At 40.7% G+C, this 23,520-nt stretch overlaps 2 protein-coding genes, 1 long non-coding RNA gene and 1 other non-coding gene across 4 annotated transcripts; 2 read left to right on the top strand and 2 right to left on the bottom strand.

Annotated features, from left to right (window-relative positions):
* Positions 1-7,389: 7,389 nt before the first annotated feature.
* On the bottom strand, positions 7,390-12,345 carry LOC137137982 (uncharacterized). The gene is made up of 2 exons (XR_010915877.1): positions 11,835-12,345; positions 7,390-8,538 (listed from the first exon to the last, which is right to left on the bottom strand). It is a non-coding gene; the product is annotated as an uncharacterized lncRNA (long non-coding RNA).
* trnal-caa (transfer RNA leucine (anticodon CAA)) lies at positions 10,279-10,360 on the top strand. The gene has a single exon. It is a non-coding gene; the product is annotated as a tRNA-Leu (tRNA).
* Positions 12,346-16,312: 3,967 nt separating the features above from the next.
* On the bottom strand, positions 16,313-17,941 carry trappc1 (trafficking protein particle complex subunit 1). The gene is made up of 5 exons (XM_067525120.1): positions 17,802-17,941; positions 17,395-17,493; positions 17,245-17,315; positions 17,021-17,159; positions 16,313-16,586 (listed from the first exon to the last, which is right to left on the bottom strand). The coding sequence occupies exons 2-5, from the start codon at positions 17,491-17,493 to the stop codon at positions 16,458-16,460; spliced, it is 438 nt and encodes a 145-aa protein (XP_067381221.1). The 5' UTR covers positions 17,802-17,941; the 3' UTR covers positions 16,313-16,457.
* Positions 17,942-18,031: 90 nt separating this feature from the next.
* Positions 18,032-20,578, top strand: psmb6 (proteasome 20S subunit beta 6). The gene is made up of 7 exons (XM_067525119.1): positions 18,032-18,165; positions 18,881-18,948; positions 19,046-19,111; positions 19,523-19,588; positions 19,703-19,832; positions 20,144-20,288; positions 20,388-20,578. Exons 1-7 carry the CDS (start codon positions 18,067-18,069, stop codon positions 20,513-20,515), a joined length of 702 nt encoding a protein of 233 aa, XP_067381220.1. The 5' UTR covers positions 18,032-18,066; the 3' UTR covers positions 20,516-20,578.
* Positions 20,579-23,520: the final 2,942 nt, after the last annotated feature.

The following is a 23,520-nucleotide window of genomic DNA, read 5'->3' as shown; positions in this document are numbered from 1 at the left end:
GTGTGTGGTCAGTTAACCACACAACTCGTGCACACTGACACACTGACGCCCCAGGCCAAAGGTATCCTGTCCCTAATGTGAACTACAACAGTAGCTGCACGCAGAAACACACACATAGACCTCGTACTGTCCTCAGATAATGGAACGATCCGCTACAGCACAGAACACCAGTTTGTGGTGTGTGTGTGTGCCCCCAACACACACACACATCTTAGTGTGTGGAAAATAAATACTCATTTAAATCTCCTGTGTTTACTATTGTTTTATCAGTTGCATATTTTGAACTCAATTCTGAAAAATCAAACAAAATGTCTTTGACTTTAATATTTTATCAGGTTTGAGTGTAATTGAAATACACAATGTAAAGTTAATCTGATTAAAAATGTTGAGTCGTGTCCTACAACCGTTTTCGTTTATTCATCAACTCCAATGCAGAACTTCTATCAGAAATATGAAGTTTTAAATGTAAGTTTACTCTTATCAGTGTCTAATTTTAAGAAATTGAAGAAGTGGCACTAATCTGGTGTTTTAATCCAAACTTTGGTGAATGTCTTTATTTTCTCATCATTCACTGTTTGCTCTGTATTGTTTTAGCACAAAATGAACATCACTGTTGTTTCCTTTGGTCAGTGCAGGTCATAGTTCTGGGCAGAGCATTTTATTATTATACATATTTCTTATTAATCAGAAACAGAAAATCTGCTTTTTGTGAACTATGTCTAGTGGAGACTGTGGAGGAGCAGAGCTCAGTGAAGTCAGGATTTAATGAGGGACCGTTTGTTTGGGACGTTCACTTGCACATGCACAACTAACCTGATCCATAATGAGTCTAACGAGGTCGTTAAAGCTTCTTCTCCACCAACATGTTAGAGCACAATTTACAGCACCTCTGCTGGAAAACATCTTCGGGAAACTCTGTGGACTCACATCAGTCCCTTTACTGATCAGTATTGATCTTGTATTGTCCCCGGGTGTTGCTGCCGGCTGAACACACACACGCACACACACACTTGGTCTAGTAAAACCAATAAAAACATAATGAAAACAGGCAGAGCTCTATCTGCCTTTAGACAGGGTCAGTGATTATTATCTCCACACACATGGAAGCAGGTTGATTAGTGCAGACACATGTGGATTATCACCCTGAGGTTTGCTCCAGAAAAAAGCTTCAGGAAGCCGACAATCGAGCAGCTCGTCCAATCAGACAGCAAGTTTAGTCTGTTCACCTTCTGCTGGGAAACACAAAACCAGATAAATGGATTCCATCCATATGCTTTTTCATGTGATAATGATGGTTTGGTTTAAGTGTATGCAGCAATTCAATTTATCTGAGACAATCAACCTGCAACTGAAGCTTGAAGGAAAACGATTTCAGGAGGAAGTACACAAACGTGGAAGTACCATGAAGGCACTGTGTTTATTCTGATATAACTGATCTGAGTGTCTGGGTATTACTGCGTGTGTTTATCACAGTACTGTGTAGCTGTGGATCAGTGTATATTCTTATACTGTGCTGAAGCAGATTGAAAGATTAATGCTGCTTCAACTTTTATAGTGGGTTAAAATAAGATGAAATACACAGTCTGCAGAACACACACACACACACTGTGCTGATGGACAACTGGAGCAGAGTCTTTTAGTCTGACTAGTGTCAGCTGCCAGTGGAACCATGTAGAACAGTAGAACATATGTTAGGGTTACTTAGAAAATTGGAGATAGAGAAGAAGAGAGGTCATATTACATGAACAGAAGTAACTGTTAAATGTAAAGTAGTAGAAAATAACAAAATAAAAGCAGGAAAAAAATTGAATGGAGTTCAGTCTGTATTACTGCCAGAACGTCAGCATCCTCCTGTGGTCAGACTCTGTTACTACATCCACATCCAAAAAATCCAACCATCTGATGGAGACTTACATGACTTTAACTCACACACACACTAAAACTGGTGAAGTTACCAAAGTGTGTCAAACACCTAAACTAACATGAGGATATATTTGCTGGATTTAACCATTTCACCTCACCGGTACCTAACACGTGTCTCACCTGTAGGGCATGAGGCTCTGCTCCATGGTGACGTCACACTCCTTCAGGTAAATCTCCAGCCGCCGTCGCTCCATCAGCCTCCTGGCGGCCTCCAGGATCTGCGTGGCCAGTGCCGACTCCTCTTTCTCCTTCGATTCTTTCTTCGCATCTCCCTTGTCTGGTTTCCCAGAATTCCCTCTGTTCACCTTCGGCTTCTTGTTGAACCCGTAAAGCTCCTCCACTGAGAACTTCCCGCCTTTTCCTCCTGTCACCGCTGGGGACGGCCCGACGGCGGCTCCAGCCGCTGAGGCCCGGCCCGCAAACATGGCTGAGACTGCAGGAGCAAATGGATTAATGTTGGCAGGGATGTTAATTCTAATCATGACAGCAAGTCAATGTTGCTGATGATACGGTAAAAAAACTACAATAAATAAATATTTATAATGTACACAAGGAAACAAAAGTACTTTTAGTTTTACTTTAGATACTCAGTTCTACACGAATTCACAATAAACAAAAAAATATGCTAAACTAAAGCCAGTGGAGTAGTGTAGTGGGTTTATATTGTCACTTTTTGGCTGTTTTTTTCATCTGTATACATTAGTTTTTTGTTCTTTTTTTGTTTTTTTTCAGTTTCTAATTTTAATCTCGTTTTAGTAACTTTTGTAACTGTTGGTTGTTGTTTTTTTATTACATGTTTCAGTTGTCGTGTGTCTCTGTGGTCTTGTTCGTATCATTGTGATTATTTTTCATCTATAAACTAAGCATAGTTTAATCTCACTTCATACACAGGATTCAGCTCAGGGGAAGAAGAAGAGCAAAATAAAGCTGAAGTGCCAAAAAGTAAAGTACTCAGTTCACATAACGATAAATATTATGGTATTATTGATGCAATGATGCAACTGCACGAAGAAAAACGCTTGAGTTTAAAGGATAAATACACAAACCAACAAACTAAGTGATGTAGTAAGAAATACTGGAAAAGAAAAAGTGCAGGTGAGCAGACTGAGGTGTTTTCTTCATGTACTTCAGAGTTAAATCCACTTACAAACTGATAATAAACGTGTTAAACAGACACAGTCACACAGTCAGAGACGTACCTGTTCAGAGGTCTGATGTCCCGCTGCCCACTGTGTCCGTCCACCTCGGTCTCCGTGTGTCTCTGCTGCAGCTGTCCTCACATTAATCCGGTTGCTCTAATCCCACCAATCAGAGCTCAGATATCACTAACGACCGACCACCAGGATTAAAAACCTGCAGCTCCAAAATACCAAACTCTGTGTGCAGATGTCAGATACCGGCCTCTTGGCCACAAACCAAATCTATCCCGCTCTAATCTCCCTCACACACACACACACACACAGCGGTTTATCTTTTCGGGGAAAGGGAAACGTCGATAATCTGATAGATTAAACCGTCTTCTTGTGTCTCTACATCCTGTGATCAACTATCGCTGATGTTCTGATGTCAACCTGTAACCTGAGGCTTTGTACCAGAACCACTGAGGCTCAGATCATCGTCCAGCAGGTTTCAGGCTCACAGTTGTTTGGTTTCTCAGAAAATGGGCTTAGGATGCCCAGACAGAAGGAGACATAATAAGACTTTTTTGTCTCTTTGGGATCAATTTGATAATTCTGCAACAGTTTGTCCACAGACTCTGATCAGGATTTTTGGACTGAAACTTTAGTCCATTTGATTTTCGGTGATACTGACTTCACATCAGTATTTGGATGCAGTTATATGCTTAAATGATTAAAATCATGTTAGGAAATTGTCTTTTACTCTCCACCAGAAACAAGAGGAAGAGCAGGGAAAACTGGGACTTTGTCCTTTAAAGAGAAGAGATTACACTGTCATTCATATTTTATAAACTGGTCAAAATACCAGATAATGTCCGATCAGTTTCAGACTGAGTTCTAAATTCTACCCAACTACTTGAATCATGAGAGAACACACTGAATATATGGATACATCAGATTTAATCTGCTCCTCTGTTGTGCTTTTTTCCCTAATCCATCAGATCATCTCTCCATCACATTAATCCAACGCTTCCTGTCAGATTCACATCAGGGATGCTTCCTTTAGGACAGATTTAATGTTTGTGTATGAGGACATGAGGATGACGGCAACGTCGATAGAGTCGGATCACGAACCCATGGAAAGTTAAAGATTAAGAAAAATGTACTAACAATAAAACAGGAAGTCGTATCAGTGCTGATGTGTGTCTGCAGCTGTTGCTGTCAGTATGTTTTACACTGGGATTACAGATTATCTGACCACAGGGATTACAGTGCACATGTGCATCCGGGGACCCCCTCTGAGATGTGTTCACTGGTCCTCACAGATCAGGACTGTCCTCACTCATCCTCGCTTTATAACCATGAGATGATGTATTTCTGTCTGTCTTCCCTAAAATTGGTCCCCACTCTGACATCTGAACAGACACTTGGACACAGGAAATGTTTTATACAAAAGACCAATTTAAACAAACAGAGCAACAGTCTGTGGCGCAGTAGCACGGTGTCCTGATGTGTCCGTCTATGTTGAGGGCACACTGAGGCACAGTTGCTTCAGCCACTGCTGAGTCAGTTAGTCAGTTTGTCTCTGACAGGTGGACACATTGGGCTGAGCAGAGGGGACAGAAGTGTGTTATGTAATTTAACATGTTGATTCTTTGCGTTAAATGAGAGCTCAGCTATTTTCTGAGGCTCCACCACAAAAGAAGACATGAAAGTAGTTTTCATGAGGTGTTGGATAAGGAAAATGGTGGTAGAGGTTGGGGAAAGGTCATTATAGGATGAACTAGACAGCGGGACCAACGTAATTCTGAAAAACTGTCATGACCTCGTCATGGCCTGAGGTCATGACGAGGTCATGACATATGGCCGCTCAAACAAACAGTTGCTTTGAACTTTTCAAAATGATGTGGAGCTCCTGTCTGTAGAGGAAGTAACAGAAATATTCACATACTTTTAAGTCTTATCCACATAAAATAAATAAAACCTTTCACCTCCATATGACTCATATTTTACATGAATGTACGATTTACATTCAAATCTCAGCCAGTGTGTTTCTGTGGGCCTTTAAATTAGCTGACCAGATGTGATTTGATATCAAACGATATGAATACATTTATAATTAGTGTTCGGAGGAAAGAGAGTGTATTTCATTATTGATCTGTCACTGATACTTCGTCAGGTCTAAAACATCTTTACACGTTCTAAATATGGGCACTTTACATGCCACTCATCATTAAACGTTGTGTGTTGCTCATTATTTCTATATATTATTGTTCATATTGGTAAATGGCCACTTATTTTGCACTTTTATCCAAAGCGTTTTACAATGTTTCATCTCATTCACATTCGATTTGTTGTTTTTGTTTTTCTTAATTTGTATAATTTCCTGCTTTTAAGCACCAACTCACCCAGAAACGAATTTGGCAATAAGCACAGTGCTGGTTGTGGGTATTTGTGAAGATGCATGGTCCCATACTGACATCTACTGACAACAATAGCACATTAGATGTGAAATGATCACATTACAGAAAACTACATCTCTGCTTCATATTAATAGATTTTGTCTCTGGTGTAAGTCAGAGATTCTCTAGTACAAAACACAAGTGTTCACTTCACCGTCATGTGGACAACATCTATAAGCACCATGTTGCTGATTCATCATCTGAACCAACTATGTTAGAATGTTTCCCATGATGCCCTGAGCTCTCACAGCCAATTGGTACTGCAGCTAATTGCTACTTCCAGCATTTTAATAGTTTTCTAGTCAAACTGAGGAACATTACGAAAACAAAAACAAATTCCATCCAAACTCAATGTAATTTATTTATCTAGTGATATTTTATTAAAGGTCACCAAATCCAATATAAAGCAGGTGTTTCTGTGACTTCCTGTAAAGCAGAGTGAACAGTGAAGGTCGGACAAACAAGTCAAAAATCAGTCAATCACATTTCATTTGATTTGAAGGATTCAAAGGTCAATTTTTGTCAGAACCTTTTTCTTAAAAGTATCCCAGAATCTCCTGGGTATAATTTGACTTATTCCAGGAGGACTACATCCATTCCAGGAGTGTCCGAGTCAATTCTTGAGGGTGTTTTTAAAGAAATTGAACAAAGTCAATTCAAGGTTGAATGTGGAGAGAAACAGGCAGACATGAGAACCATGCTAAAAAAAATTCAGAGGAAACATCAAAGCTCCCAGATGGCATCCACATTGTCGATTTGAAAAGAAAGAGCACAACAAAACGTAACCTTGAGTTGTTATACAGTTTGTTTCCTGTACACTAGGAGATGATATACAGGAAAGATGTACTGAAGATCTTGCTCCAGCCGGTGGTAAAAGAGGCAAGGTAGGAAATGTTCCTACTAACTTCATCTATACCATGATAAAAACTGTCTGAAGTTACCTTAAATCTAAAATATATATATTTATATATATATACTTTTTGAAGCATTATTTTAAATTGCAGTTGATTTTGATCTGAAGCAAACAGATCTTGATTGGTCTAGATTTTGTGCTTTTCACTAAGATCACCAGCTTTCAGCTTGTGAATGCTCTTCCTGCCACAACCCTGCCATTTTATCCAGGATCAGGAGCAGCACCAGGGTCGCCCTTGGTGGCTGGGTGGGGAGGCTACATCTGGTGGGGTGGGATTCGAACCCTGTCTTCTAAATCCCAGCCTTATGCTCTACCACTGATCCAACAGATAATGAGAGAAAAAGATTTTGAAACAATTTTTTGTAGATCTGTTTTTTCATTTCATTCAAATGGTTGTAAACTGATCACAACACAAAAATTTATTCATTTTTAATTATATTTAAGCAAAGAATAATGATAAAATCAAATTTGCATGCTAAACTTCACTTTTCTCAATACCTGCCTGATAAATCTGTGACATTCTATTGATCAGTTTTTCAAGATCAGTCTGAATGAAATGTTCATTAAAGATAATGGACAATATTTAACTGGGAGTGGATTTTCTCTAATGAAGGACAACAGAGAGCTGCATTTTGAAAACCATTCATCAAGTATTTTGAGCTGCAGTGAACTGTCAGCAATCATCTAATCTTTGTGCAATTTTAAATACAATAATTCTCATATCCACTGCACTTTATCACTAATACACAAATAGTGATGCAATTAATCAGTGTTTTCAATCTGATGTGTTAAACCTGCTCTGGAACAAGCTGTCAAAACATGGACAGTGATTAATAAAAACTTTGAAATGTATTGAGTAGAAATTACTCAAGTACCAAAAACCCCAAAAACCTTTACATTTCAGTAAGTTGTGCATCTCTGCAACAACTGTTTTGTTTACAATAAAATTAAAGAAAAAATAAACACAAAAAGATTTAGTGTACTCACTTTTTTTATTAAAAAATAATAACTTATACACTTTACAGTTGCATTTACAGTATTTACAGGTCGTCTGAGTCAGTGCCAGCAAAAAAAGATCAACTTTCCCAAATCAATACTTAAAGAATAAATCGGAGAAAATCGTCTAAGTACAAGTACTTTGGAGTATCACCATGAGCAAGGAGGTAGTCTGCTTAATCCTTTTACCAAAGGACTGAATTCAAATGTTTTCTACAATTCACGACCTGACTATGAGGGACGGACACTAAAGATTAGTGCTGCACGATACTGAAGGAAGACTTACATTGCAATATCATCTTTCTGCAACACATTTCGAATCGAATCGAAACATACAGGAATTTCAACTAACTAGCTTACTTGAATAGCTCAAGGTGGAAAAACAATAATTGGGGAGGTTTGTAGTTGAAATACAACTGACCTACTCTCTGCACTGTCCTCACTAAGGAAATGTATGACAGAGAGCTGGTGACTGACACATTGAGCAAACAAAGTATTTGCTGCTCACGTTATTCACCGTGTGATAACACTCACATGCGAGTAAAGGTTTTTAAGCCCATTCATGCACAACACAGGCAATGTTACTGCTTTTAGTACTAAATACATATGCAGAGGAGCTCTGTGACTGCTGTTCTGAAAGGATTTTGGAGGGGAATTAAAGTAGTTTATACACAAGTTTACTCACCATGACAGTAGTGTGGACAAAGTTTTACCTATGAAATCATTACATAGATTGTTTACTAACTTTTTCTAAACTGGTCAAGAATGATTGTGATTGGTTGTTTGCTGTGCTTGTTTGATACATGTGCAGAATCTGCAAAATTTAAAATTGTTTTATTTTAGACCAATTTCTCTTTATTAGATTAGTCATGGAAAATTAAGAACCATGTGAGATTTCACATGGTGTCGAGCATAACAGAAGATGTAGCATAATGTGTTTGAACTAATTTGCCTCACTTGATACTGCACATGAGCACATCATGATGATGATGATGCTGCTCAAACAACGTAAACACGGTGGGTGTTCAAAAGGATGAGGGTAGCAGATCCTACAGAAAGAAGCCAAACACAAGAGAAGTGGCCAGCATCCATGGTCCAGCAGGAGGTGTTGCAGAACTTAAGTAACCTGTAGTGAAGGACAGAGAGCAGACAGATGAGGAGGAAACCAGGGACAATGTTAAAGCGTGTGACACACCTGTTGGTAGCTGATCCACAGAACTACAATAAAGATCCAACACAAAAAAATAAATGTCAAGTGTCCTGGCTAATCGGAATTTTAAACTTAATAATATGATGATATTCGATTCTTTCCATTCTTTTTCCCTTAAAAATAAGTAAATAAATGAATAACTCATACATAAATCATAACTGTATAAAGTACTACTGCAAGAAACCTTGGAGTTATTTTTGATCAGGATCTGTCCTTTAACTCACATATAAAACAAATCTCTAGAACAGCCTTCTTCCACCTACGGAACATTGCCAAAATTAGGAGCATCCTGTCTCAAAGTGATGCCGAAAAACTGGTCCATGCATTTGTTACTTCTAGGTTGGACTACTGTAATTCCCTACTTTCATGATGCCCCAGTAACTAAAGAGCCTGCAATTAATCCAAAATGCTGCAGCAAGAGTGCTGACTGGAACTAGCAAGAGAGATCATATTTCACCTTCACTAGCTTCTCTCCATTGGCTTCCCATTAAATCTAGAATAGAATTTAAAACCCTGCTTCTTACATATAAAGCTCTGAATGGTCAGGCTCCATCATATATAGAAGACCTCATAGCACCATATCATCCCAGTAGACCACTTCGCTCTCAGAATGCAGGCCTACTTTTGGTTCCCAGAATTTCCAAAAGTAGAATGGGAGGTAGAGCCTTTAGCTATCAAGCTCCTCTCTTGTGGAACCAGCTCCCAGTTCAGATTCAGGAAGCAGACACCCTCTCTACTTTTAAGTCTAGGCTCAAAACCTTCCTCTTTAATAAAGCTTATAGTTAGTTATAGTTATGCTGCCATAGGCTTAGACTGCTGGGGGACCCACCCCCCAATGCACTGAGCTCCTTTCCTCCTCTTGTCCCTGTCTCCTCTCCTCTCACCCTAACCGGTCAACGCAGATGGCCGCCCACCCTGAGCCTGGTTCTGCTGGAGGTTTCTTTAGAGGGAGTTTTCCTCTCCACTGTTGTCTAGTGCTGCTCAAGAAGGAATTCTTGGGTTTTCTCTATACATCTTTATAGTCTTGACTTTACAGAATAAAGTGCCTTGAGATGACTTTGTTGTGAATTAGCGCTATATAAATTAAGTTGAACTGAATTGAACCATAGCACAGACTAACTGTAACTATTTGACAGACACTTCGAAAAAAATATAACTCTAAAATAGTATGTTTCCTCTCAAGAGCTCCTACTACAGCTGTTGAGAGAAGAATAAGAGAACATTGGGTTTTATTAAGTAATTAAATAATAAATTTACTTGAGTTACTTTTACATCCATGCTGCTCAGTAATTCCACAACTAGGAGTTGTCATTTCAGTTTGATCACAGCTGCAGCAACTTTCCGATTGAAACACTGTGCAAGTATGCAGCTTTGAAACAGCTCTCAAAATGAGTCAAACTGCCCAAACAGGAAATTAAACCTTTACTTGTCGAAGCACAGAAATAACCGTCAGTTAAACTGTTTTATAAAGGTGCTTTTCTCGCTCTTTTACGTAATAGAAACAAGCGCTGAAGGGTGGATTTGTTCACCCTAAAATATGGCCAACAAATCTGTGTTCCTCACAAGAAATCTACCTGAGGAAATGACTGCTCTCAAATCTCCTACCCCAGTTATAACACACTTAATAAGGAAAATGTTTTTATTTCATTATAAACCGCTGCAATGGCCGAGTGGTTAAGGCGATGGACTCAAGCTCCATTAGGGTTTCCCTTCGCAGGTTCGAATCCTGCTTGCAGCGTTTAATACTTTTAGAATGAGGAACTGACGGTAAAAATTATCCACGTATTCCAATAGGTATTAAAAGAATTAGTTAAATTATTTAAGAATTTGACTAGTTTATTTAAATAAATAAACAAAGGGGCGGCTGAAGCTTAATTGGTAAAGGCAGTCGTCCACGGACCACAGGGTCAGCTGTCCAATCCCCGGTCCTGGCTATATGTCAAAGTGTCTCTGGGCAAGACACTGAACCCTGAACCGCCCTTTCCCCTCCCCAGCTGTGCAGTGCCGGTCCAAGTAGAAATTGGGGAGGGTTGTGTCAAGAAGGGCATAAAAACTGTGCCAAATCAACATGTGGACAACGATCCGCTGTGGCGACACTGAACTAGCGTGATAAGTCGAAAAGATAAAAATTTTTTCCGAACTTTCCGATTGAAACACTGTGCAAGTATGCAGCTTTGTAACAGCTCTCAAAATGAGTCAAACTGCCCAAACAGGAAATTAAACCTTTACTTGTTGAAGCACAGAAATAACCGTCAGTTCATCTGTTTTACAGGTCCTTTGCTCATTCTTTTACCTAATAGAAACCAGCCCTGAAGGGGCTTTATTTTCTATAAAGCATCTATAATGTGTCTGTGTGAGCTTGTATGGTTTTAAACTGTAAGGACCTATGTGGATTATGTATTCACACCTTTTCAGAAGCCAAAAAAAAGGCACCTGTGATCAGTAACATTTACAGTATTTAAAGGTCAAAAAACAAGAATTTAGTGTTGAGTGTTTGTTATACAGAACCCTCCAAAAGTACTAGAATGGTAAGTCAAGGCTGTCAACTTGTCCCTTCAGTGTTCGCCTCAGCGGGCTGAGTTCCGCACATTGATTTGGTAGGAGTTTTTAGGCTGGATGCCCTTTGTGTCGCAACCCTCCCATTTTAGGTGGCTGGGCAGGATTTGAACCCGCTGCCTCCTGCATCTCAACCATTGCTCTACCACTGATCCACCAGGCCCCCTTTTAATTACAGTTAGCCATTAGCAGACGCTTTTATCCAAAGCGACTTACACATCTTGTTATGAATGTTATCCAACCTTTTTGTAACTGTAAACCAAATGGCAAATTTTAACCTTTTCATCGATTTAAAAATAGATTTCAGATATTATCGTTTCCAGAATCCATTCATCCATTCAGAATACTAACAGTTTAACTTAGATTTCCTTTAACTTTGCACCTAACGGTGAATCCAAACCTAGGAATCTTTGTAGAACTTTCTTGTATCTGACGTTTAGCTTCGAATTCATCCGCCCTGAATAAAAAGCAGCTGTTAACTCTATGGTGACGTCTCTCTGAACGCGGCTTAACGTTACAGCGCGGCCCGTTCTGCAGCTTTGAAACGTAATACTCGGAGATATAACACCGTGCTTCCGCTTCAGCCCCCTTCATTTACCCAATGTGCCTCTTTCAATCCAACATTATTGAACGTAAAAATATTTTATTTGTCTTACCGTCAAAAAAGCGCTGAAAGCATCGCATTCGTGCAGCGACGCAGCTGCTGCCATTTTGTCTAACGGGGTTTACTGGATGCGTCAGTCGTCCGCCATTACTGAAATAACGCAGCCTCGTGAAGTTGGTATAGATCTCGTCGCTCGCCATGTTAATCATCTCTTCCGAATCTTCTATTATTTCAGTTTAGCCCCCATGACCAGAAGATAGCAAGGGTCCAAGTTCCGATGTGACCCTTTCTCCTTCAATCCACTGAAATCCCACCACGCTCAAAGCGAGGCGGACCAGGGAGGGGCGGGAACGAAACGGCGCATGCGCTTCAATTCTTACAACACTTCCGTTTCGAATGGTTTGAAGCCTGTGTCAACGTGTCCATGTCACGTGGTTGTGTCGTATTCGTTAAATAGAAGGTTTCAAATTTGCGCGGCTCACCGCCGGGGCCACGGAACATAACTGTTAAATCATTCAAATGAGTTCAGGCTGATCCCCAATCTCACTCGCTGACGCTATAAAAACGCCTCAAAGTGGCCTGATCCTGTGGGTTTGTGAGACGGAGATATAGACAGAGAGAAACAGAGAATTTTGGGAGATTTTTTTTAAATGGAGCGCGAAAGAGAACGAGTTCACATGTGCGGGAGCAGTTTGATTTGGTGCAGCCCAGTTTAATGAGATGCATCATTTAGGATCTGTTCAATCTTGTTAAGAAATATCTATCCATCCCTGCAACATCTGTTCCCTGTGACAGAATACTCTCCAAAGCTGAAGAGGTTTTAAGCAAAAGAAGAAACTGATTAAATCCCAAAGCACTTGAACAAATTGTTTTTCTCAATAAAAACTCCTGAGAACAAATTTTTCCTCATCTATCTATATATCCCCAGTCACACAAGCAATAATTATTTTACAATGTAAGGCTAGTTTTTCCACTAAAATGTGTAGTTCATTCACAACTCAAAGTGTAGCACGTGCACATAAATAACAATGACATGTAATCAAATATAAATATTCTCTACAGGATTTACAATTGTTACATTCACATTTAGTCATTTGGCAGAAGCTTTTAGCCAAAGCCACTTTTTTAAAAGATTTTTTAAAGATTTAAAACTTGTGTTCCATCCATCAGCATCCAGCTTCTAGGGCTGCAGGATGCTGTAGACAATCCAACAGGCAGGATACACTGGTGACAGGCCGACAGTTGGTCACAATGAGAGGAAAAAAAATTTAGTCTTATTACACTTCAGTTTTTAATTCTGTATAACAGACATGGGGCCAATTCACTATCAGAAATCACTGTGAGCACTGTGGTCTGTTAAGCCTGTACTGTATGTCACCTTTATTTAAATCTTGCATTGATCAAGCAATTCCTTTTTTTGCTTCCTAAACATTAAAGGCAGTCAGGTTCCATCCCAGCTAACATTGGATAAGAGACCATGTACAACCTTTACAGGTGACAATTCTATCACAGATAGAGACAGAGATAAACTCCCTAATTAGCAATATGTAGTTTCCAATACATCTGGCCTGCAGATCTTTGCATCTCCAAGCACCTGGAGACCAACACAGACACTGGGAGAACATGCAAACTCACCTTTGTAAAATGCTGTCTGACTTTTTGCTGATATATCTGAATTTGTGTGTGGTCCTTTAGCTTCTGTTGTCTTACATATAGGATTTAAACAACTTTTTAGCAAAACTAAAGATGTGCAGGTGACCCATTGCAACCACTGCAGCAGGCGATGGTAAACACACCACACTGATCACAAGATGGCGCTGCTTCACCAGCAGTTAACATGGTGTGATGCCATTTCACAGTCACTGTATTCAGGTAGGAATCGAGGTGACAGAGAGAGGGGTGGGGTCTACAACAAAGGTCCCCAGATAGGGTCAACAGAGAAACACTGCAGTTCAGCGTTTCAGTCTCCTACCACTGGGTTTGTCCACCAGCTCACATCATGTTTACAGGCCTCATGCAATGAGGTGCTGTTCAACTGCTCCTACACGCAAATGTCTAATGAGCCAATCACAGGCCAACAACTAAATACATTCATGCTAGAGTTCAAAGTGATGATCAAAACAGGGAGGAAGGGTGATTTGAGTGACATTTTATGTGACATGGTGGTTGGTGCAGGACAGAGTATTTCAGAAATTGTTGATCTGGGGGATTTTCACACACAACCATCTCTAGGGTTCACTGAGAACGGTCTAAAAAACGAGAAAATATCCAGTGAGCAGCTGTTCTCTGGGTGACAATGTCATCTTGATGCCAGAGGTCAGAGGAGAATGGCTGGACTGCTTCAAGATGATAGAAAGGCAACAGTGACTGAATTTACTGCTAGTTCCAACTGAGGTGGACAGAAGAGCATCTGTGAACACACATGGCAGCTGTTACATTCAGATGGTTGGTCACAGTTTGAAAGCATGGATTTCTCTTTCCTTGCATCAGCAGTTCAGGCTGCCAGTGGTTTAATGGTGTGGGGCATATTTTCTTGGCTCACTTTGGGCCCCTTTGTACCTACTGAGCATCATTTAAATGTTTTAGCCTACAGTACACCTCCATCCCTTTATGACCACAGTGGAGCCAGCTTCTGATCAGTTGAGCAGTGTCAGTGTGGACTTCACAGTGAACATAAACCTCTCTAATCCTCCGCCTGTACTCTCTATAGTCTCCCTTGTCCCTGCTCAAGCTCCCTGTGATTTACCCTTTGCTGCGTCAATTAACTAAAATTCAATTGACAAGTGAGCACATTTGCCACATCTAGATTAATAAAACAATAACCATAACTGTAAATTTAGAGGTATATAAAACACCTACACCTAGGTTGTAATCTAAAATTCAGATTTTGGTCCAGACTATAATGTAGGACAATCTTTGACTGCTGAGAACGTTTTAATATTCACAGAACAATATGTCTTAACATCAAAACAAATACCTCGAAGGCTAATTCATTTCACTACTGTTGTCACACGTTGGAATTTATTTCAAATGGGCAAATATACATTTAGTATTTCATAGCAGGAATCTGGGGACCGTTTCCAGGGTATTACCTTGTTTTTTGACACCTTTGAAGAGTCAGTAGTGAACAGTAAATGACCTGTTAGCCAGTCAGCTGTTCTAATCAGGCATCTGGCAAATTTAGTCATTTCAAATTTTACAATGTTGAAATGGTCAATAACAGTACACAGCAAGAGACAGCAAAGATGCAGGAAGAGACAGTTAATAACTGATATATATATACACCAATGTGTAAAGTGAAAATCCAGCCCACATTTTATTACTGTAATGTTCCCAAATTGTCAGAAACAAACTCATGTGTTTGTACTGAATAAGTGAAGGGTTTAAGTCCATCTGCTCAGGTGACCGCATGTTCTCATTTTGCACTGATGTGTGTTATGATTTTGACTTAAACTAATAAGAACTCCTGCTTAATGTTCCAGCATCATGCATAACTTTCATTTTAATTACGGTTGGAATTTGTTTTCTCAATGTCTATATAACAAATGTCACCTAAACTTGTGTTTCAACCATCAGCAGCCTGCTTCTCTTGTCTAGAGCTGCCAGGTGCTGTAGCCAATTCCAGCCGTCATTATTCAAAAGGCAGGTGACAGGCCGACAGTCCATCACAGGACTGACACATGCAGACATACAGAGACACACAGCCATTCCATATTGTGTGTTTCCTACTCACATAAATTATTATTAAATATGAAATAATTAGGCTCTAGTGTGCGGAGCATCAAGTCTACTACAACCTGCTACTAGGATTGTGGACTTTAAAATGGTTTTGAAAAAACAGTGCAGTGAGACAAAAAAAGGTTGTTTTATTACACTTCAACAGACATGGGGCCACCTCACTATCAGAAATCACTGTGACCACTGTGAGAGGAGTAGGATTTTTAAGACCTGATAAACACCTGGGTTAAGCCTGTGCTGTATATCAACTTTAATTTTGCATTGATCAATTAATTCCTTCTTTTCCTTCCAAAAGATTAAAGGCACTCAGGTGCCATCCCAAGTCACCATGTACAACCAATTCATGGCAGAGCCACTCTAGAGAGAGAGAGAGAGAAAGAAAGAGAGAGAGAGAGTTTGGCTGCAGTTTCCAATTTTTTCACAGCACGAAAATAACGTTCCCCTAATCTGACCAAAGCACATATCCACAGATCATTGGAAAGGTCAGCATGTCCTTTAATCAGCACATCAGTATTTGGTAGGGTAGCTCAAATGAGTCAAACGATTTAGATCGAAAACAAAAGTCCACAACAGAGGACATAATTGAATAGGCTAGGCTACCTGAGAGGACGCTGTGAGGGACTGCTGCTCCAGCTGTTTGTTAGTCAGTTTGTCTCCGAGAAGTGGACAAGACAGATTATTTGATTCACTTAACATCACATATTCTCAGTGAGTTGAATAAAGCACAGCTTCTCAGTGAGACAAAACTAAACTCATATGTTGGTTTTTATGTTAAATGACAGCGATGAAACATTGGTTTAACATCAGTTTAATGTTTCCTGCTCAGTTACACAGAAAACAAAGATACAAAACAAACTGCTTTATGTTCACAATAAATACAACAAAACTGGGTGTGTGTTAGTGAGTGTATACATGTTGTGTATCTGTTGTATAAATGTTATGCGGCTCTCGGGCTGTAGTAGGGCAGCGCTTTGATGAAGGCGTCCAATCGGCTGCTGAACAGTTCACTGTCCAAACTCTGACCCAAGACACACACCGGGTTCTTCACGATGTACTCCACGTACAGCTGAGAGACACAGAGACAGAAACAAATCAGGTTAGTTTAGCAAAATAAAATATTGATAAAATCGAATTTAAAACTTCCGCCCCTTCATAAAAAAAGTCTGGTAACAGTAACTGTTCTATCTGTTTCTATTCCATCAACCTCAAGGTTTTAATAGAAAATATAATTAAATTTACCATCTGTTTCATGATCAATCTGGCTAAAATATTAAAAGGTTTTTAATACCAGTAAAAGTGCAACAGCTGTGGAGGAAATTCTGCAGCGACATTAAAGTAACAGGACAGTGAGGAGTTTCCACAAAATGGACAAAGGTAACAAAAAACAAAACAATCCTCACATTGATTAAATAGTTTCCATATATTATTGATATTTATTAACAGTGGTTCTCTGTATTCGTGCTAAAATCAGACCTCTGTTATTCTGTCAATATGTCTTACATTGCTGTAAATACTCTGCAGAGTCTCTCTGGCGGTGGGCACTGACAGGTCCGTGTTCATGACGAACTTCAAGCCACTCGGAGTCTCGTAGTAGTGCAGACGATACTTACTAGTCTGAAAAGACAGGAACCCGTCTTTCCTGATGACAGAGGGGTCGTTAAGGACCACAGACAGGTGGAGACAGGCAGATACAAAAACAATTGGACAGGTGATGTGAAGGATACATGTCCAGAGGAGACATCTTGCTGACGAAGGATCGGATGGAGAAGAGCATCCCGTACATCAGTTTATACTCCTGCAGAGACACATACACAGGGGTTAACTTCACATGGACATAAAACTGAATGTCCTTATTTTATTCAGTGTTTATTCACCTCGTCCTTGGAGATCCCCGCCTGCTTCTTACGGTTCCACTCGTTATAATACAGACAGTTTCCATTGCGGTCGAATATGTACAAGTTGTGGACCGTCATCTGAAATAAAGAGAAACACCAGTCAGCTGTTTCCGTACCGAGCTAACGAAATATGATCATTTAGATCATATAAATATGTTTTCTATCATATGTATATGTTGTAGCTATTAAGAGTTAATGTCGGGATACAGGTCAGTACACAGATCAAGCAAATGTGCTTAAACTCTATTACAGCGTCATTTAAACGTAACAATACGTTAAACAAGTACGTTAAAAATCTACAAATCCCAGTGAAACATTTAGAAAGTTCCCCTTTAAAATAAGGTTTTTAATTTAAAAAGAATTTTCGAGTGAGCGGCTGTGTTTACCTTATCTTCCTGTTCTCGCAGGACCCCGGAGCAGAGCTGTCCTCTTACATGCCAGAACACAGCGGGTTTTGTGGAGTTTTACAAAGTTAGATTTGTGTAAGAAAAACGAAACAAAACTATATTATGACATTTATCTGGACATTGTCGTATGGGATTTTGTCCGCAGATAACACACTACGTTCACAGTTAAACGTGTTAAACGTTAAATCAGAGCGGCGCTCACGAACAGCTCCTGTCGTGTTCAGTTAAAACAAATCGAGACAAGATGGCGGCCGCAGCCACAATGATGCCGTACTTCGGCCAGCAGATTTCTTCTAAAAACGACCTGGTTCCGGAATGGACCAGCCAGGAAGTCAGCACCGGGGTGAGTACAGGAGATATGGGTCCAGAAAAGACCATTCCGGCTCCGGTTCTGTCCCGAAGGAGCGTTTTCTTAACAGTGAACATCAGCTGAATGAGACAGCAGTTCTGCAGCAGCTAACAGCGGCTAACGGTAACTCTGGTTTAACGTTTGTTAAAGTTCAGCCCAGAAGGAGACAGAACCGGACCAAACGGGACTGGGTGGATACATATTGGAGAGTCTAAATCAGAAGCTAGATCTAAGAAGAGGAAGGATTTGGGGAGTGAGACAGTGACGAGGAGCTCGCTAACAATAACAAATGCTCATATATACATTATCGGACGGGCTAAAACACTGTGGTTTCCTACCAGTGGAATAACCGTCCTGTCCGATAATGGGCTCAGCAGTCCATCCGTAATCAAAATACTTTATTGGCAGATTGTCTGATGGACACTGATGTTTTTTAAAACAAATTTCTGTTTAATAATAAAAAGCAATCTACTGCCGATTATAACAGGCAAAGCTCCATTACAGCTCAAAGCCTGGATTAAAAATCGCACTTCAGCAAAAGTAGCACAGCATTATCAGCTAGTTGTGAATAATCTGTTTCAGACACTTAAAGTTAAGAATTGGTGTTATTTTTTAAAATCTTCAGTATCCATTGTTTTTTATCCTTATAAATATTTACTGTTAATAATGTGTCTTGTGTGACCTGTCTCTCCACCTATCTGTCTGTCAGACCACCATCATGGCGGTGGAGTACAATGGAGGAGTGGTGATTGGGGCAGACTCTCGCACCACCACCGGGTACGTGTTAATACAAAGATACGGGATGGCGATGATTTCACTGTGTTCTAGTAAACGCTGAGTTAAGCCTGTCTGTCTTCACCCATCTGTCTCTCAGAGCCTACATCGCCAACAGAGTCACAGACAAACTGACTCCAATCCATGACCGGATCTTCTGCTGCAGGTCAGTGACCTCCTCGTCTCTTTCTGTCCTTACCTTCTTTCTTCTATTCAACTAAAAGTCCCCACTCTTAATGTTAATCGGACACTATAGAACCTTTAAACTACAACTGACAGACCTTCTAAGAATAATATTAGGTTTTACTCTGCCAGAGGGTAATTGCTCTTAGGAAGATTGGAAAGATTTAACACATACCTGTGGTTTTTTGGAAAACCCAGAACCTTTTTAACTAACAGGTCTTAATAAGAAGACCTTTTTACATAGAGATGTTGAGGTTTTCAGCAGATAAGGAATCTCTACGGATCCAAACCCTTTCTATAGATTTTTGTTGGAAACATTTTAAGAGACCCAGGAACATAGAACGAGCTCAGAACCTGTTTCTCCTGTAGTTGACCATGTGGGTCTCTGTTTCAGGTCTGGATCAGCTGCAGACACTCAGGCTGTCGCTGACGTGGTCACCTACCAGCTCGGCTTCCACAGGTAACGCCTCAGTTTGACTGACAGCCTCAGAGTCCAATCCAGATGTGGTGCTTCATGTGTATGTGTTTTGTGTGTGTGTGTCTGTGGTTCTGCCCCCTCACACCCCTCATTCAGCATCGAGTTGGATGAGCCCCCACTGGTGGAGACGGCTGCCAACCTGTTCAGAGCGAGCTGCTACCGCTACAGGGAGGAGCTGATGGCTGGGATCCTGGTGGCTGGCTGGGACCGGAGGAAGGGGGGACAGGTAACAATGCGGGACCTGTCTACTGTACTGTAATATAGACAGCACAATAATACAGTCTGAATAAAACACAGAGACAGTTTAAAGTCTTTAATTAACATTATTAAATGGTCTCTTCTGTGCTGCTGTTTTTCTTTTGTCCAACCCTGAAAATAGACACTGTATGTCTGTAAACTCTCCAGCAGGCGGCGCTGTTGTCCCACTGCTGTTAGTTTGAGTAAAGACAAAGACAGACTGACAAAACACAACTGCAAACCTTGAGCCTGAACAAGAAGAAATTTTCAAGCAGCTGATTTAAACCTGTCTCCCCTCAGGTGTACTGCGTTCCTATTGGTGGGATGATGGTGAGGCAGCCGGTGTCGGTGGGCGGAAGTGGCAGCACCTACATCTATGGCTTCATGGACTCCAACTACAAACCAGGACTGAGCAAAGAGGAGTGTCTGGAGCTGACCGCTGCAGGTACGTGCTGCTGCTGCAAGGCATGCTGGGACCTGGAGTCCACTGACTGTTTTTACTGTCAGACTGTCTCCTTCACCTGTCTGTCTGTGCCTCCCTCAGCTCTGTCCTTGGCGATGGAGAGAGACGGTTCCAGCGGGGGTGTGGTCAGACTGGCCTCCATCTCTGAGGAAGGGGTGGAGAGACGGGTCATACTGGGGAACCAGCTGCCAAAGTTCTCCACACACTGAGCTTTCAGTTGTTCAGCTGTGTCCTCACGTCTGTTTAGTTGTGTTAATAAAGTTTTCACTCTGTCCACGTCGTCCTCTTGTTGTTATTCAGACTGATGCTGTGCAGTCTGTGAGTTTTGTTCCTGATGAAACACTTTGTTTCAGGTTTGGTTGGCTCTGTCAGACTCCTGGTCCTTGTTCTTCTTTACTGTTAAACGACAATTTGAAAAGTTGAGGAAATACTCTGGTTAAAAGTCCTTTTCCTGCATAATGAGCCAAGATTTAAGTGAAAAACAATGTTTATATGTTTATGGAGTTCAAACATGAATGCAGCTGGTTCTGCTCCTTCCTGCTTTAACCTTTATTGTCCTGAGGTCACAGTGGTGATGGTCCGCAGGGGGAAGGGGGGGGGAGGGCACATCCTGCATAAAGGGGGACAGAGTCCTGTGTTCTGGTTGAGTCCTGATGAGTGAAGGAACTGGACTCAAAAGTTCACTGTGTTTAAACCTGCTGCAGACTGAGCCCACACTGGGACAAGTCTGGTCTGGTCTGGGTGTAGTTCCCCACAGAGTCCAGCAGCTGGAGTCAGATCCACATTTACAGCTCTTTGTCTGTCTCCCTGTCCACCACCGAAGAACAGAGGCTCCAAGCTTAGATGTCCCAGCCTGGAGACTGAGCCATGATTTATTATGATGAAAGAATAAGTACCACGGTGTAGAAATACCCTTGTACAAATACATTTTACTAGGACAAAAGTATCATCAGTTCAAACAAATTCTGTTTATACAGAAAAACTTTTTACGACAGATAAAAACCAAAGTGCTCCAGGATTGAGGAGAAAGGGAAGTTGCAGTGAGGTGTGGACTCTCCCTCCCTGTGCTTTGATATCTATAATCTTTATTAACAAACGTGAAGCTTAACAGTCACGGTTTCGCAGACGCCAGTAAAGGAGCAGTAGCCCCAATCAAAAGCACCTGTAAACTTCAGATCTGTTTTACTGCAGGCTCTTGAATCACATTATTGAAACGGGAAATGATCCACGTTTTTTCGGGATGTTAATATCTTTGTTATTCCCCTCGTCTCCTCCTTTTCCCTCCTTTTTCCATCTCTATGGTTGGAGGCGGGACTCTCACCTGTCTGTCAGACCCTCTCTTCCTGGCCTTGTCTTTGTTTCCCACCATCAGCCTTTGACAGACAGGTGACACTTTCCCACGCTGCATCTCTCTTTTACTCTTTGTTTCTTTTCCATCGCTCCTTCCTACCTCCATACTCTCCTTTCCACCTTTCATCCTCTCTACCTTCTCAATTCCTCTGCTCCCTTCAACCCTCTGTCCTTACTCTGCCCTATCATTCGTTCCCTCCTTTCCTCCTTTCCTTCTCTTCATCTCTAGTTCTCTTCCCATCGTTCCCTCCTATTTCTCCTCTTGCCTCCTTTATCACATCTTTCACTCCTTTTTTAGAAAATTTCCTTTCTCATTTTCCCCTCCTTGCCTCCTCCTCTCCACTCCCCCTTACTTTACCTCTTCACCCCCGTCTCTCTTCTCCTCCTCTGTCCCCCCTTTCTCCCCTTCCCCCTTTCCTGTCGTCCTGTAGCTGTTTTGTTCTGCACCGTTGACACCTCCTGACAAAGAGAGAAAAGACAGAGACACAGAGGGCCCAGGGGGAGAGGTGATACCTGAGACTGGAGGTGACTCCCCCTTTAGTCTCACCCCACTCCCTCCTCCCTCTCTCTGTATGTAGTGAAAATGTCTCCTGCTCCAGGTGTGAAATTCAAATCTGTGCAGGTTTCATTCGACTGATCGGTTTCTGCTTTATTCTGGTATACTGTGGATCTGGATCAGCTGTTACCGTGGCAACATGTGGTTAAAGACTTAAAAAGTAAAAGCAGAAATGTGTAGATACAGGAAGCTTAAGATTCTGCAAATTTGACTGTGATGTGTGTTTATTTTTAGTAAAATGTTTTTCAGATCAGTAATGACAGTATGCAAACATATTAGTAGATTTAAAAAAATCAGTTTAACTGTTGATGTGGATCAAAATTTAAAAAGCTTTTGTTAAGGCGGAAGTGTGGTTTTTAAATCAATAATTATAAATTATGAAGGGAAATGATTTTCACAGTCAGAAAGAGAAGAAGAAAGAGAAGCTAAGTGTGAAATTAAGTTTATGAGAAAGTTTTTTGATATATTTATTCTGTTAAAATTATATTTGTTTGATTATAGTTTAGGGAGGAGGTTGTGAACACTGGATACAACTATGGAATTAGAAAAGCAGATATGATTCTGTGACTGTTTGAATAATGTGATTTTTGACCTTTAATGAGAAAGTTTTGGAAGTTTTCTTTTTCAGTAATGTTTTTGGTGGAAAACTAAATGTTTGATGGTGACACAGAAACTTGTAACTGTTTTCTGATTAATAACTAAACGACCAAAGAAAAAAGACAAGTGAGCAGCAGCTGGACACAGTGATGTATCTCGGTTTTATTTCCAAAGATCAGTGGGCAATGGACGAGGCAGAGGTCTATGAATGTCCCCTGAGCATCAAAACCTGCTAAAGCCAGGGAAATTGGGACAGTGAAGAAGGAGCTGAGTCGTTCTGTCGGATATGAATTTACCAAGAGTCCATAGCTAATTAACCCGACTAACCAGCTCTGCGACTGTTATGTCTATGTGAAACCTGCTTCTACACTTTATTCACATACCCCCCAACCCAAACCTGAATCTGTACCTTGAAACCAGACAGGGTGAGGACCAGACAACACATTCCCTCAAACACACACCCAGAGCTCAGCTGAGAGAAGCAGTCTTATGGTCTTTAATCCACAGAAATAGAAAGTTGCACAGAGATCATAACCATCCTACTTTCTCCTCTGTCAGACTCTGGTTTGTGAGCACATACTCAGTATTTTCACCTGTCAGTAACACACTGAGCTCTATACACATACTAACATCAGATTAAAGGACAAAAACACAAAATAATAAAAATAATCTGCTGATTGTTGCTGTATGTTGTAAATTATCACAAGTTGC

The sequence above is a fragment of the Channa argus genome, chromosome 12 (genome assembly GCF_033026475.1).
Source record: "Channa argus isolate prfri chromosome 12, Channa argus male v1.0, whole genome shotgun sequence".
NCBI lineage: Eukaryota > Metazoa > Chordata > Actinopteri > Anabantiformes > Channidae > Channa > Channa argus.
The sequence above is the reverse complement of the archived record's forward strand: the minus strand, read 5'-3'. Positions and strand labels throughout refer to the sequence as shown.